Source organism: Aulonocara stuartgranti, assembly GCF_965226115.1.
Source record: "Aulonocara stuartgranti genome assembly, chromosome: 22".
Lineage (NCBI taxonomy): Eukaryota > Metazoa > Chordata > Actinopteri > Cichliformes > Cichlidae > Aulonocara > Aulonocara stuartgranti.
Window position 1 is genome coordinate 6,455,503 of NC_138957.1, and position 15,946 is coordinate 6,471,448.

Sequence of the window (15,946 nt, forward strand, 5' to 3'; positions counted from 1 at the left end):
CGCTTTCTTTCGCCAAGACAGTGCGTTTCTCACTGTTACATGCATTTGAATGGGGAACTCGCCCGAAACAAAGTATAGGTTTTCATTATGTGTATAACTTGAAAATCTTAGCTCAAACAGCTGCAAATCCTGTTTTCCCAGCAAGGGGACCTTGAGTTCTATAAGATAAATGTTTGTCTGAGTCTTCTATCAAAAGTTACAGCTATTTATATGAAGTTGTACAAAAACGCTTTTTTTCGCCAAGACAGTGCGTTTCTCACTGTTACATGCATTTGAATGGGGAACTCGCCCGAAACAAAGTATAGGTTTTCATTATGTGTATAACTTGAAAATCTTAGCTCAAACAGCTGCAAATCCTGTTTTCCCAGCAAGGGGACCTTGAGTTCTATAAGATAAATGTTTGTCTGAGTCTTCTATCAAAAGTTACAGCTATTTATATGAAGTTGTACAAAAACGCTTTTTTTCGCCAAGACAGTGCGTTTCTCACTGTTACATGCATGTAACAGTGAGAAACGCACTGTCTTGGCGAAAAAAAGCGTTTTTGTACAACTTCATATAAATAGCTGTAACTTTTGATAGAAGACTCAGACAAACATGTTTATGGCTTTATCTTATAGAACTCAAGGTCCCCTTGCTGGAAAAACAGGATTTGCAGCTGTTTGAGCTAAGATTTTCAAGTTATACACATAATGAAAACCTATACATTGTTTCGGGCGAGTTCCCCATTCAAATGCATGTAACAGTGAGAAACGCACTGTCTTGGCAAAAGAAAGCGTTTTTGTACAACTTCATATAAATAGCTGTAACTTTTGATAGAAGACTCAGACAAACATGTTTATGGCTTTATCTTATAGAACTCAAGGTCCCCTTGCTGGGAAAACAGGATTTGCAGCTGTTTGAGCTAAGATTTTCAAGTTATACACATAATGAAAACCTATACTTTGTTTCGGTCGAGTTTCCCATTCAAATGCATGCATTTGAATGGGAAACTCGACCGAAACAAAGTATAGGTTTTCATTATGTGTATAACTTGGAAATCTTAGCTCACACAGCTGCAAAACCTGTTCTGTTTGCCCAGCACGGGGATATTGAGTTCTATAAGATAAAGCCATAAACATGTTTGTCTGAGTCTTCTATCAAAAGTTACAGCGATTTATATGAAGTTGTTCAAAAACGCTTTATTTCGCCAAGACAATGCGTTTCTCACTGTTACATGCATTTGAATGGGAAACTCGCCTGAGACAAAGTATAGGTTTTCATTATGTGAATAATTTTAAAATCTTAGCTCAAACGGCTGCAAAACCTGTTTGCCCAGCACGGGGACCTTGAGTTCTATATGATAAAGCCATAAACATGTTTGTCTGAGTCTTCTATCAAAAGTTACAGCGATTTATATGAAGTTGTTCAAAAACGCTTTATTTCGCCAAGACAATGCGTTTCTCACTGTTACATGCATTTGAATGGGGAACTCGCCTGAAACAAAGTATAGGTTTTCATTATGTGAATAATTTTAAAATCTTAGCTCAAACGGCTGCAAAACCTGTTTTCCCAGCACTGGGACATGTGTATCCGAGTCTTCTATCAAAAGTTACAGCTATTTATATGAAGTTGTACAAAAACGCTTTCTTTCGCCAAGACAGTGCGTTTCTCACTGTTACATGCATTTGAATGGGGAACTCGACCGAAACAAAGTATAGGTTTTCATTATGTGTATAACTTGGAAATCTTAGCTCACACAGCTGCAAAACCTGTTTGCCCAGCACGGGGATATTGAATTCTATAAGATAAAACCATAAATACATAAATCTGAGCCTTCTATCAAAAGTTACAGCTGTCTTCGTGAAGCTGTACAAAAACACTTTATTTCGCCGAGACAGTGCGTTTCTGACTATTACATGCATTTGAATGCAGTTCTCGCACGAAACAAAGTATAGGTTTTCATTATGTGAATAACTCGAAAATCTTAGCTCAAACCTGTTTGCTCAACACGGGGATACTGAATATTATAAGATAAAGACATAACTACGTAAATCTGAAACTTCTATCAAAAGTTACAGCTAACTTCATGAAGTTGTACAAAAAGGCTTTATTTTACAAAGATAGTGCGTTTCTGACTATTACATGCGAGACATGTGTCTCTTTACTGTGTTTAAGACACTTTACAGGTCCCTCCCCTAATGAAGAGTAGTGAGCAGCTGATTGGACCATGGAACAGGTGACCACGTTCAAAAAGCCGCTCTGACAGCTCCAGAGGGGAGAGAGGGAGAGAGTGTGTGCAACGAGCGAGTAGCCTGACAGCCGTCGCGGTCCTGACCATGGTTTTCCCAGCCTGTGCTTATCTTGTGTATTTGTGTGAGGGTGAATTGTAAAAGCCGCTCCTAGTGCATTAGCTGAGAGCTTAGGCACTCGTGGGCTGAAGCGGAAGGGGTGAGCTGCCTTTTCTTTTGGAATCGTTTTCTCCTGTTTTCTTGGTCAGGGAGCGAGGGATAGCTCTGTCATTTGTTTGTTCTTTTTCTTTCCTAGGGTTTAGTTAGTCTTTTCTGGTGGGTCTTAGTTGGTTTTGTTTATTATTTTGGCCTGGGCTCACCCTGGAGCTATGCTTCTTGTCCTTAAATAAAATCACCTTTTTTTACTCACAACTGGTTTGGATGTTTGGCTTGGGAACCAGGGCGGGGATTTGTATCTCTCTCCTCCAACCTTATGTGCGTCCCTACACGCCTAGATTAGGGGCGTAACATAAATGGAGTTCTCACACGAAACAAAGTATAGCTTTTTATTTTGTGAATAACTTAAAAATCTTAGCTCACATAGCTTTAAAACTGTTTGCTCAATGGGGATATTGAATTCTATAAGATAAAGCCATAAATACGTATATCTGAGTTTCCTATCAAAAGTTACAGCTGTCTTCATGAAGTTGTAAACCCTTTATTTCGCCGAGACAGTGCGTTTCTGACTTTTACATGCATTTGAATGGAGTTCTCGCACGAAACAAAGTATAGGCTTTCATTTTTTCAATAACTGGAAGCTCTTGGCTCAAACAGCTGCAAAACCTGTTTCCCCAGCACAGAGATGCTGAATTGTATAAGGCAAAGCCATATTGATGTGTGTCTGAGCCTTCTATCAAAAGTTACAGGTAACTTCAAGCTGTACAAAAACACAAAAACACAAAAGTTACAGCTGTCTTGAATGAAAGCATTATAGCAGCTTACCTCGATCATGTGGTAGAACAGACACATGGGCCACCTACGTGTCCTTCTACGGCAGGAGTAGTTGCCACAAACCTGCAAAACAAAAAGAAATGATCAGGTGACATGAACAGATTTATACAGCCATAAGCAAGAGATTCTTCCTGCCTGTGGGCGTCAAACTGGACCCCCCCCCCCCCCCCTCCTTACTGTAACTATCAAAACTATCATAGTCTAAAACTATCATCTCATATCAAAACTATTATAATCACATTATCTGACTTTATCAGTTATAACAATGAGAAACGGTAAACAATTTGGCAAATAAATTACTTATAATTGTGCTTACCTGGTCCAAATGATCCACAGTCCCTTTGCATTTGTTATAATCCAGGATGATGTGGGGCTTTCTCTTCCCAGAGTCCTGGACTTGTAGCTCACGGTGCCTGGTGCTCAATAAGACAACCTTTTTTCTTTGCTCAAATCTTTTTTTTTTTTTTTTACATGGTAGCATGAAACAGAAGAGCCCTGTCTCCCCATTTCACAGGCTTGTTGTCGTTTCATGTTGAGACCTGTACAGGCCAGCCAGCATCACAAGCCCCATGTAAGCCTGCAACTCCTCATCTATGTCCTTCCAGTCTTTTACTGACCTGTTGCCCCTGCAGGTTGGTGAAATGCAGGATTAACTGCATAATGTCCTCTGCAAAAAAAAGATGGAAAGTGCTCACAGGGCTGCTGATCCTATACGAATTGCATAATGGGTTGGTCCTGGGGTTAAAATGGGGGGAGGAAAAAATGGCAGGACCTCTTCGTGTGTGGGTTGCCACATGATTTCTCCATTTTTAGATCTCTACTGGCCATCCTCCAGTCTTGTCTCTTCCTCCTGCTTCCTCCTTCTCCTTCTCCTCCTCCGCACATGAGCTGCAAAGCTCCTCGTGCCTGGCAAAAATTCTTCTTCGCTGTCAGAAGTATCTCCACTGCTTGTGGAGAGTGCAAAACTGCAGCAACAGCCTCCTCTAAACTGAGTGCACGCTTCATTGTGTCTGTGCAGAAATGACCACTCAGACCAGGCTGCAAAGTATTCTCATAGACTTCAAAGGTGCACCTGAATAAACATGCTATACCATACATCCAATAAGAGAGAGGAGGCACACTTTTGATCAAGAAAAAACATAAGCGCACGCCTTTGATCTCTCTCTCTTTCTCTCTCTCTCTCTCTCTCTCTCTCTCTCTCTCTCTCTCACACACACACACACACACACACACACATAATACCATTTTATGGTGGTTAGCTGTTTTATTGTCATGCATTTTACAAGGTAAGATAACCATGTCCTGCATTCAAAACCACTGAAAATGTCTATGGTGGTGCTGTGCCTAATATTGTGCTGGTGTATGCTGGGTAATCGCACAGCTAGCGACTGGGTGACTTTATTCACCCGCTTCGGCTGTTATCAGTCCATATCCCCTAGATATGGACCATCTCCTGCTAGATTGTTCAGAAGGTTGTTATCATCCATCCAGATGGAGGATCACTAACAGGAGCGTGGGATGACTCCAGAATCCACTCTGGCTGCAATCCGGTGGATACAGCAGTGTGTACAGGTAAGACCGTTTAAACGGACAGCATTTATAGAATGACTATTAAAAGTCAGACCAGCGAGTGTCAATAATGTTAATGTGGTTATGTTAGTAATACACCGAGTGCTAATATAACAGCTTTAAGATGCATTTGTAGATGTTATTACGTGTTTTACCGTCTTTATGGTGCTAGCTTAAAGTTACGGTGTAAACGTTAGCTTATATTGGAGTAAAGCTGTTACTGTTTAAACGATGTTAGCACAGAAATATTAGCTTCTGTCATGACTGACGAAGTTACTAGTTAATAAAGTTTCCAGTAAAGTGTTTAATCGCAGCCACAGACTGACAGCAAATATCTCGATTAGCTTCAGTGCATCTGTAATAAATATGTGCAAGTTTCAGTGCTTCGTTTAAACTGTATGATACTTATACTGACCCAGGGTCAGTGTAAAATACAATCCTAGCTGTGTGAACAAAGCCTGGCTCCTTTAATCCTGCATGAAAAACCTCAGGATGCAGGCTATTATTACTCTTTCCTGCTGGCACACCTGTCACACCTGAGAGTCAGCTAGAAACTTACAGTGACGTGGACATCATGCAAAGACTGCCAGACTCTGTAATACTGCAAATGATCAGTGACTCAAGTTAACACTAAACTTTAAACGGTACCTCTGTGTCTCTGTGTGCTGAACATTTAGGATTGAGTCAGGCTGCATCTGTGTTAGTCCTCTGACAGACTGGTGACCTGTCCAGGTGTGCTCTACCTATGACTACTGGGACAGGCTCTAGCTCCTGTAATAGAAATTTTATGTTATTCTCATTTAAAGCATTTAAGTGCTTATGCATATGCTTAGTTGTGACACTGTTATAGACTGTTCAATGAAAGTTTCTAAAACTAGATGAACTTACTTCAGCAGTTTGAGAAAACAACTCCCTTTACAGGTGCTGATAACGTCAAGGGCACAAAACAGCATAACCATTGATCCGTTAGGTTTCATAGCGAGACACGTGAAGTGGCAGAGCTGACATGACTGAACTGTGATGTTTGATGTGTGTTTGCTCTCCTGTGCACAGTAATAAATAGCATGATCACAGCTCTTTCTGTGTTGCAGACTTTATTAAAAAAATTCCATGACATCTACTATAACTGAACCAACCTGGTGCTCTTCATTTATGGAGGCTGTTGAGTCTGAATGTTGGATGTTGTGTATCTCGTGTTCTCTGGGCTTTGTTGTCCTCAGTCTTTTTGCAGGATCAGAAAACAAAACCGGGAGGCGCGTAAATGTTTCTTCTCCATGATGTTTCTTCAAATGTTTCTTCTGGATGATGATATGACCGTGACACGGGATGCCACCTTTGGTCTTGTGACGAAGCAAAGCTCAGGAAGAAGTGTGATTAAATGGTACCCACATGTTGAGAAGGATGTACAGGGCACCTGCAGCCAAATCCAAGCTTCAGCTTAGTTGTAGTTGCAGAATGCTATAGGACTGAGACATCTAAGGCATCAAATGTTTGATTAAATGGATGAAAAAGAGAAGTTTTTTCCCTATAATTATCACTTCTTAAAATCTGTAGCAACTTCAAGTCTGTCAGCATGCTGAGCATGCTCAAAATGTGACAATATATTTTTGTTCAATATTTAATTTCTTTCAGTTGCAATTGTTAAATGAAAAAATATATATTCTTATAATTTTTTATTAATCCTTTATTTATCCAGGTAAAAAATCTCATTGAGATTAAAAATCTCATTTCCAAGAGAGACCTGGCATCATAGCAACAAAAGTCACACACCACATAGGTATACAACATTTAAATTTAGCAAACGAATTTATCAAAAAAAACCCCACATATATCTGTATTAGTTTTAGTAAATTAATTTGACACCTGTATTGAAAATACCATATTGTATTCATACAGAATCAGTATGGTATCATTGTTTGTCTGTTCACTGATTGTTGAAGCTAAGAGCTACTTTGATCTGTTTAGATCTAAAGTATCCAAAGTTGAGTTCTAATGTTTCTTCACCCCTGTGTGTGTGATATGTGATTTCCTACATGCTGGCAGGGCAGAGCAGCAGTTTGTGCTCACAGATGGTGACGGTGTGGAGAGACGGTGGTATTTCCTCAGAAGAACCAGCAGAGTCACAAAGGACACCAGTCCATCTCACCACCTTGACTTGCTGACTGATGTTCGTCTGCACTGCACAGAGGAAATCAACTGACCGAGGTTTGTCCAGTGACGTGTTATGAAATGTATATTTGTTTTATGCTTACAGATATGTTTTTCTTGACAGAGGCTCTGCAGAGGTTAGACAAAGCAGAGAAAACATGTGCTTTACATTTTACTGTGATTTATTGAGATATTTGTTGCCTGATGTTCAGCAGGAATGGAGAAATAGAATCAAAGGGAGATGTTTTTCCTGTTTTTGTAATGATGTAAGTAAATCTTCAATATTATTTATTTGCTTGGTTATATTAGGAGCGTTTCTGAGTGAGGGGGAGAGGAGTCATCATCCAGGTAAAGTGACGTGGATCAGTGGATACACTTGTCTCCCCTTTAAAGGAGACGATCCAAGTCATCCTTAAATGTTAGCGCTTTCAAATACACAAACATTTTTAAAGGACAAAAATGAACATCCAACTTTGACTGTAATACAAAATAAATCTTTGCATGTGTGTTTTCAAACTCTCAGATGGGCAGTATATCAGTCTTGGACTGTCTAACCTGCCGGAGCAGCACTGAATGACCACCGCACGAGCATGTTCCTGCAACATTCAGCATCTGATCCTTCATCTGTGTGCTTCTGCTTTTGGTAAGTAGAGTTACCCAACTCCAGTAACTCTAAACACATGCCATCCATTTCTAACGGCCTGGTTACTTCCTGTCAGTTACTTTAGAAACCATGTGGTCACCTGACCTAACACTGTTTCTTCTTCTTCCCCTTAATGTTGAAGTGTCAAATGTCAAACAGCTGGAGAGGAAACTACACCAGTGTACTGGGATGTTTCAGCAACATGTGCCAGATGCTGTTCCTTCATGGTGACATCACCAGAGGCAGTCCCGCCCACCTCAGGACCCATTGATTATGATGATCTGATCCATCAAACCCCCAGCAGGTGAACTTTATTCATGACATAACACCGCAACAATGTAAAAAATTAAACAGCAACAGTCTAAATGTAAAGTGCATTCTAAAGTCCTCTTCAATAAATTGTATGCAAAGAGTCATTCAGGTCACTACAGAACCCAGAGTCTTCATCATTAAATCTCTGGTTGCTTCATTTTTTCTATCCTATATCAGATATTTTAAAGGTTAGCTTAGGTAAAGTTCCATTCTCATGGTGAGGCAAAGTGCTTTATGTGTGTGTGTGCGTGTCATGAACGGCTATAAAAGGCCTATAATTAAAGAACAAAGTGGGGTTTGAGTTCGAGTTGCGGCAGACTGTCACTACTTGTAAATGGAACGCAGCCTTCCTACGGCGGACAGCTAATAACAGGAATCGGACGCGGTCCAGCCAAGTCCACAGCAACCACCATAGCAACCGCCTAGCATGACCTTAAAAACATATTCTGTCTTCATAACTATCAAAATCGTGAAATGATTTGCAAAGTGTGAAAGTGTTACAGCTGCAGAGAGCTATGGCGGTATCTATGGAAGCTGTTTACATAGCTAATAATATACGATGTAACCATGGAGACAGTCAGTCACTTGAGCTAGCGGTGCATGTTTACTACAGTGAATAAGGTGATTGAGTGCACAGCGTCCACACTCTGCAGGGGGTAAAGACATTACTTCAATATTGTTTTATATTGATATATATTAGCCTTCTGTTGACCATCACCTCAGGTTCACCATTACAGTTTCAGATTACAGATGCACACTGTCTAAACACATTCAAAAACTCATGTCTCAGAAATAAGCACAGCTGTTCATGTTTGTCATTAGAGTTTCATTTGTAAGAAAATTATGAACTTCATATTGTGCATTAAATAAAAGAACATTTCACAACTCTGAGTCAACAGAAACAGGTAACAGAAATGTCTCTAATGTGTACAGTGTAGTGTAAGCATTAAAAGATCATAAAGGAAAAACTAACATTTATGTGAAACTAATTGTAATAAAAAATGAGCAGGTGCTTTATAGATTTAAAAGAAAGAATCTGAAAACAACACTTTTTTGGTCTAAGTGATCAAAGTAGAAAACAGAACTGATGTTCAAGAACAAACCGTAGCTGCACTAATATTACACATCTCGATCGTTGTACTGAACAGACATGTTGCTTTTAAAACCACATGCAGTGTGTGACCATGACTGTTCACTGAGACCATGAACGCCACTTCGCTGAAGCATTCTTCTTCTTCTTCTTGCCATTAAATTGGAAGCAGAAGCAGCACGAGCTGATTTGATCTACTGAAAGGAAAAAGCAGAACATCTGAGTTGAAACCAGTCAGCTGAAATCATTAAGACAGGAACAAATTCAATGCAGTGTCTCAAGTGGCTTAGCCTGTTACAACTGTTGATACAAGCTAAATACGGTTAACACACAGTGTCAGGGAGCTCCAGTGTGGGAACTAGTGGCTTTAGGTTTGTAGTCATTTAACTTTCATCCATTCATTCATTTAATTCAGGAGGAAGAAATGCCAGGTTGGTGCAGGCTGGTTACATGCATTTGGTCCCATGCTGTCTTTAATTAAATGACTTGGTTCATTTTATGGCTGGGCTGTATGTGGGGTTATATCATGTTATTTGGGCAGGAGTACCTGTCCCCTGTTAGACTTAGAAAGTTTCTCCATAAGTAGAGTTTCTAACTCTTCTAGCACATCTGTGGCTGACAGCTTTTTGGTGGCTCTTTTTACCCCACACTGGTTGTGAGTGTGTAAATAGCCCCACTAGTTATTTTGGGTTGCAGTTAACTAGGGAGGAAGGGGTGGGTATGCCATGATTAGGTGAATAACAATTATATGTGATACATAAATTTCACAATGCATGCATATATCTCTATCAATTAAACCTGGCCTGAGGGCTGCCATTTTTTACATTCAGTTATTTCTCTTAGAAATGTTGGAACTAAATAATGAATGTGTTACAGTTAAAGTGAAACACTGGTCAGTGTAAATGGCTCATTGGGACACAGAAACCTTTAAATTAAACCTGATATCTAGTGTCAAACAATATCAAAGCTGTAAAAGATGTTTACATTCAGAATTTATAAAACTATGATTGTAAATAAATTCAAACAAGTGAGCTTTTCTCTTTGTGCTGAATATCAACACTGTGGTTTCTTAGACTGTAAGCTTTACTTTAGTGCAACCAGTTGCAGAAGCTGCCACTCCAAATTTCTTTTGATAACAAGAAAAAAATACCTTTTCAGTACACGGCCTGAAGTTCTTCTCCGACATCTTCTGCAATCGGCTTTGTCTGCTGGTTTGAAGACAATAAACCACAAAAAAGATGATTTAGTCACTTTGTCTGCGTCATGCAGCTCGAATGTGTCGTGTAACGATGTTGAATAGCCGTCGTTATCCCTCTGCTTTGAGCCTTTTATCAAAAGTTACAGCTAACTTCATGAAGTTGGACAAAAAGGCTTCATTTCGCCAAGACAGTGCGTTTCTGACTATTACATGCATTTGAATGGAGTTCTTGCACGAAACAAAGTATAAGTTTTCATTATGTGAATAACTTGTATTTTACACTGACCCTGGGTCAGTATCAACTTCATGAAGACAGCTGTAACTTTTGATAGAGGACTCACACACACACATATTTATGGCTTTGCCTTATAGAATTCAGCATCTCCGTGCTGAGGAAATAGGTTTTGCAGCTGTTTGAGCTAAGATTTTCAAGTTATTCACAAATTGAAAACCTATACTTTGTGTCGGGCGAGAACTCCATTCAAATGCATGTAATAGCGAGAAACGCACTAACGTGGTGAAATAAAGCGTTTTTCCATAAACTTCATAAAGACAGCTGTAAATTTTGAGAGAAGACTCACACACACATTGGGGGGATATTGAAGTCTATAAGATAAAGCCATGAATATGTTTGTCTGAGTCTTCTATCAAAAGTTACAGCAAGCTCTATGAAGTTGATGAGAAACGCTTTACTTCGCCAAGACAGTGCGTTTCTCACTGTTACATGCATTTGAATTTAGTTCTTGCCCGACACAAAGTATAGGTTTTAATTTGTGAATAACTTGAAAATCTTAGCTCAAACAGCTGCAAAACCTATTTCCTGAGCACTGAGATGCTGAATTCTATAAGGCAAAGCCATAAATATGTGTGTGTGATTCTTCTATCAACAGTTACAGCTGTCTTCTTGAAGTTGATACTGACCCACGGTCAGTGTAAAATACAATCCTAGCTGTGTGAACAAAGCTTGGCTCCTTTAATCCTGCATGACAAACCTCAGGATGCAGGTTATTATTACTCTTTCCTGCTGGCACACCTGAGAGTCAGCTAGAAACTTACAGTGACGTGGACATCATGCAAAGACTGCCAGACTCTGTAATACTGTGAATGATCAGTGACTCAAGTTAACACTAAACTTTAAACAGTACCTCTGTGTCTCTGTGTGCTGAACATTTAGGATTGAGTCTGCATTGACTTTATTTATTGAGATTTTAATGTGCTAAAAGCAGGTTGAAGACAGCTCAGAAACATTTGAAGATTAAAATTTAGCATTATGGCTGCTGGTGGTTTGTAAAGCCTATACTCAGCTGTAGTTTTTGTTACTAATTTATGTTTGTTGTTGTTTAACACAGATTTCAGAAGAGCAAATATGCTTAATAGTTTAACTAGATTTCATTTGTCAGTGTGGGACTGCTGAGTCACCTGAAGAACTCATTTCATTCATTCTCCACATGATGTTCATATACAGAAATGTTTCACAGGAACTGGTTCCTCCCAAACTGTGAACTAGTGTGTTTCCATAGATTATCTCTGTATGAATGTACTTTTAAATGAAGGCAAGTGTTTGTCCTTTTTTGTTCCTCAGTTACAGTACGTGATATCTTGATATCAGGCGGTCAACACTGGGGGAAGACAAGAAGCAGACGTACTTCCAAGAGGGAGCTGCAGTGAGGACACAGCCAGGTCACTGAGGTCAGAGGTCAGAATCTGAAACAGCTCAGGTTTATATTTTAGGGGTTATAAAAAATCAAAATGTATTTATGAAGAAACCTTTAAATAATAGTCATAATTATGATTATTATAAGAAATATCAAACATTTAAGTGGATTTTCTGTTACACATATTGTATTAGCCCTGCAATAAACTGGCAGCCTGTCTTTGTCCTGTATCAGCTGGGATAGGCTTCATCCTCCCGCAACCCTGAATTGGATACATTGTATTCCAATTATGTAATCTGATCATTTACAAACTCAAGGTATCTAATCAAAATGTAAGTAATAATTATAAAATGGGAAAGCAGAAATAAGTGTGACATAAATGTAAATGTGTTAGCTGACATAGAGGACAGCTACATGTAGTCTGAAAAACCTTTGTTGTCAAGTTTGCAGGTATATCAGCACGAGACATTCTTACATAGAAGAGTCTGTTAAAGTCTCTAACTCAGCGAAGCATTATTGGTCCCGTCTGTTTGGATAAATATAGTAAGTTGATGTTTGTCCATTTATTGACACATTTTCTTAAGTGCTTATCCAGTTCAGGATCACAGTGGAGCTGCAGCTGGATATGTTCATTAAATAAACCTTACAAAAGTTAACAATAAACCTGCATCCATGTACGTTGTTGTCCACAGGATAAGAAAATCAAACTGGAACACTGTGGAACATGTTAATAAATGTTTGTGTGTTTATGCCTGTGTCTTTCACAGGAGGCGCTGGAAGGTTTCCCTAATAGTTCCTGGTGAATCAAAGCAGAACCATAAAGGTTGCTGGATTGCATGATGGCCTTACCCCTGAGCAGTCATCCTGTTAAAGGAGGAACCAGTTAGAAGCTGTTTTCAAAGTAGCTGAGCAGATTTCATCTCAAGTAAGCGATTAACTGTTTGTTCATCTGTTCTGCCACTTAAAGAGCATTTAAGGACGTCTTTTGAGTGTCCAGCTGAATTAATTCTACTGGCTCTCATGGTCATTTGTTATTATAGACATATTTTTCATGTTCATCCAGCTATTTAGTAAATTCTATCTATTTAGTAAAATCCGTCAGCTATAAAATGTAATATAAATATAAAAAATATCTAAATATCTCCTGCACTTTATATTTTAATGATGTAAGTCTGTTATCGTGTTACATTAGCATTCCTCACATATCAATGAGGTGCTGTACAGTACAATCCTACTGATGCAGCAGAGGGATAACGACGGCTATTCAACATCGTTACACGACACATTCGAGCTGCATGACGCAGACAAAGTGACTAAATCATCTTTTTTGTGGTTTATTGTCTTCAAACCAGCAGACAAAGCCGATTGCAGAAGATGTCGGAGAAGAACTTCAGGCCGTGTACTGAAAAGGTATTTTTTTCTTGTTATCAAAAGACATTTGGAGTGGCAGCTTCTGCAACTGGTTGCACTAAAGTAAAGCTTACAGTCTAAGAAACCACAGTGTTGATATTCAGCACAAAGAGAAAAGCTCACTTGTTTGAATTTATTTACAATCATAGTTTTATAAATTCTGAATGTAAACATCTTTTACAGCTTTGATATTGTTTGACACTAGATATCAGGTTTAATTTAAAGGTTTCTGTGTCCCAATGAGCCATTTACACTGACCAGTGTTTCACTTTAACTGTAACACATTCATTATTTAGTTCCAACATTTCTAAGAGAAATAACTGAATGTAAAAAATGGCAGCCCTCAGGCCAGGTTTAATTGATAGAGATATATGCATGCATTGTGAAATTTATGTATCACATATAATTGTTATTCACCTAATCATGGCATACCTACCCCTTCCTCCCTAGTTAACTGCAACCCAAAATAACTAGTGGGGCTATTTACACACTCACAACCAGTGTGGGGTAAAAAGAGCCACCAAAAAGCTGTCAGCCACAGATGTGCTAGAAGAGTTAGAAACTCTACTTATGGAGAAACTTTCTAAGTCTAACAGGGGACAGGTACTCCTGCCCAAATAACATGATATAACCCCACATACAGCCCAGCCATAAAATGAACCAAGTCATTTAATTAAAGACAGCATGGGACCAAATGCATGTAACCAGCCTGCACCAACCTGGCATTTCTTCCTCCTGAATTAAATGAATGAATGGATGAAAGTTAAATGACTACAAACCTAAAGCCACTAGTTCCCACACTGGAGCTCCCTGACACTGTGTGTTAACCGTATTTAGCTTGTATCAACAGTTGTAACAGGCTAAGCCACTTGAGACACTGCATTGAATTTGTTCCTGTCTTAATGATTTCAGCTGACTGGTTTCAACTCAGATGTTCTGCTTTTTCCTTTCAGTAGATCAAATCAGCTCGTGCTGCTTCTGCTTCCAATTTAATGGCAAGAAGAAGAAGAAGAATGCTTCAGCGAAGTGGCGTTCATGGTCTCAGTGAACAGTCATGGTCACACACTGCATGTGGTTTTAAAAGCAACATGTCTGTTCAGTACAATGATCGAGATGTGTAATATTAGTGCAGCTACGGTTTGTTCTTGAACATCAGTTCTGTTTTCTACTTTGATCACTTAGACCAAAAAAGTGTGGTTTTCAGATTCTTTCTTTTAAATCTATAAAGCACCTGCTCATTTTTTATTACAATTAGTTTCACATAAATGTTAGTTTTTCCTTTATGATCTTTTAATGCTTACACTACACTGTACACATTAGAGACATTTCTGTTACCTGTTTCTGTTGACTCAGAGTTGTGAAATGTTCTTTTATTTAATGCACAATATGAAGTTCATAATTTTCTTACAAATAAAACTCTAATGACAAACATGAACAGCTGTGCTTATTTCTGAGACATGAGTTTTTGAATGTGTTTAGACAGTGTGCATCTGTAATCTGAAACTGTAATGGTGAACCTGAGGTGATGGTCAACAGAAGGCTAATATATATCAATATAAAACAATATTGAAGTAATGTCTTTACCCCCTGCAGAGTGTGGACGCTGTGCACTCAATCACCTTATTCACTGTAGTAAACATGCACCGCTAGCTCAAGTGACTGACTGTCTCCATGGTTACATCGTATATTATTAGCTATGTAAACAGCTTCCATAGATACCGCCATAGCTCTCTGCAGCTGTAACACTTTCACACTTTGCAAATCATTTCACGATTTTGATAGTTATGAAGACAGAATATGTTTTTAAGGTCATGCTAGGCGGTTGCTATGGTGGTTGCTGTGGACTTGGCTGGACCGCGTCCGATTCCTGTTATTAGCTGTCCGCCGTAGGAAGGCTGCGTTCCATTTACAAGTAGTGACAGTCTGCCGCAACTCGAACTCAAACCCCACTTTGTTCTTTAATTATAGGCCTTTTATAGCCGTTCATGACACGCACACACACACATAAAGCACTTTGCCTCACCATGAGAATGGAACTTTACCTAAGCTAACCTTTAAAATATCTGATATAGGATAGAAAAAATGAAGCAACCAGAGATTTAATGATGAAGACTCTAAAACCCACTGTCTTGAAAAGCGTTTTTGTACAACTTCATATAAATAGCTGTAACTTTTGATAGAAGATTCAGATATACGTATTCATGACTTTATCTTATAGAACTCAATATCCCCGTGCTGGGCAAACAGGTTTTGCAGCTGTTTGATCTAAGATTTTAAAATTATTCACATAATGAAAACCTATACTTTGTTTCAGGCGAGTTTCCCATTCAAATGCATGTAACAGTGAGAAACACACTGTCTTGGCGAAATAAAGCGTTTTTGTACAACTTCATATAAATCGCTGTAACCTTTGATAGAAGACTCAGACAAACATGTGTATGGCTTTATCTTATAGAACTCAATATCCCCGTGCTGGGCAAACAGGTTTTGCAGCCGTTTGAGCTAAGATTTTAAAATTATTCACATAATGAAAACCTATACTTTGTTTCAGGCGAGTTTCCCATTCAAATGCATGTAACAGTGAGAAACACACTGTCTTGGCGAAATAAAGCGTTTTTGTACAACTTCATATAAATCGCTGTAACCTTTGATAGAAGACTCAGACAAACATGTTTATGGCTTTATCTTATAGAACTCAATATC

The 15,946-nt window shown here is 38.9% G+C and overlaps 1 protein-coding gene across 14 annotated transcripts; it reads left to right on the top strand.

The window, feature by feature from the left end:
• Window positions 1-4,345: 4,345 nt before the first annotated feature.
• Window positions 4,346-15,186, top strand: LOC309698234 (uncharacterized protein). 14 transcript variants are annotated; one of them, XM_082520542.1, is made up of 11 exons: window positions 4,348-4,504; window positions 4,710-4,790; window positions 6,008-6,168; window positions 6,831-6,992; window positions 7,245-7,353; window positions 7,459-7,578; window positions 7,721-7,882; window positions 11,761-11,874; window positions 12,601-12,758; window positions 13,186-13,243; window positions 14,197-14,675. In XM_082520542.1, the coding sequence occupies exons 2-4, from the start codon at window positions 4,737-4,739 to the stop codon at window positions 6,985-6,987; spliced, it is 372 nt and encodes a 123-aa protein (XP_082376668.1). In that variant the 5' UTR covers window positions 4,348-4,504; window positions 4,710-4,736; the 3' UTR covers window positions 6,988-6,992; window positions 7,245-7,353; window positions 7,459-7,578; window positions 7,721-7,882; window positions 11,761-11,874; window positions 12,601-12,758; window positions 13,186-13,243; window positions 14,197-14,675. The 14 variants fall into 14 exon arrangements, 9 of the variants coding, with proteins under 9 accessions (XP_082376674.1, XP_082376668.1, XP_082376671.1 ...); XM_082520546.1 differs by adding an exon at window positions 12,277-12,376 and having other exon boundaries at window positions 4,349-4,790; window positions 14,197-15,185; XM_082520545.1 differs by having other exon boundaries at window positions 4,348-4,790; window positions 7,245-7,283; window positions 14,197-15,184.
• Window positions 15,187-15,946: the final 760 nt, after the last annotated feature.

What these genes read in the sequence shown, in the direction of transcription:
- LOC309698234 (XM_082520548.1), top strand. Translation starts at nt 4,737, where the DNA reads ATGACTCCAGAATCCACTCTGGCTGCAATCCGGTGGATACAGCAGTGT. An exon ending in GGATACAGCAGTGTGTACAG is followed by an intron (nt 4,791 to 6,007) that starts GTAAGACCGTTT and finishes TGTTGTCCTCAG; the next exon opens with TCTTTTTGCAGGATCAGAAA. An exon ending in GGAAGAAGTGTGATTAAATG is followed by an intron (nt 6,169 to 6,830) that starts GTACCCACATGT and finishes ACATGCTGGCAG; the next exon opens with GGCAGAGCAGCAGTTTGTGC.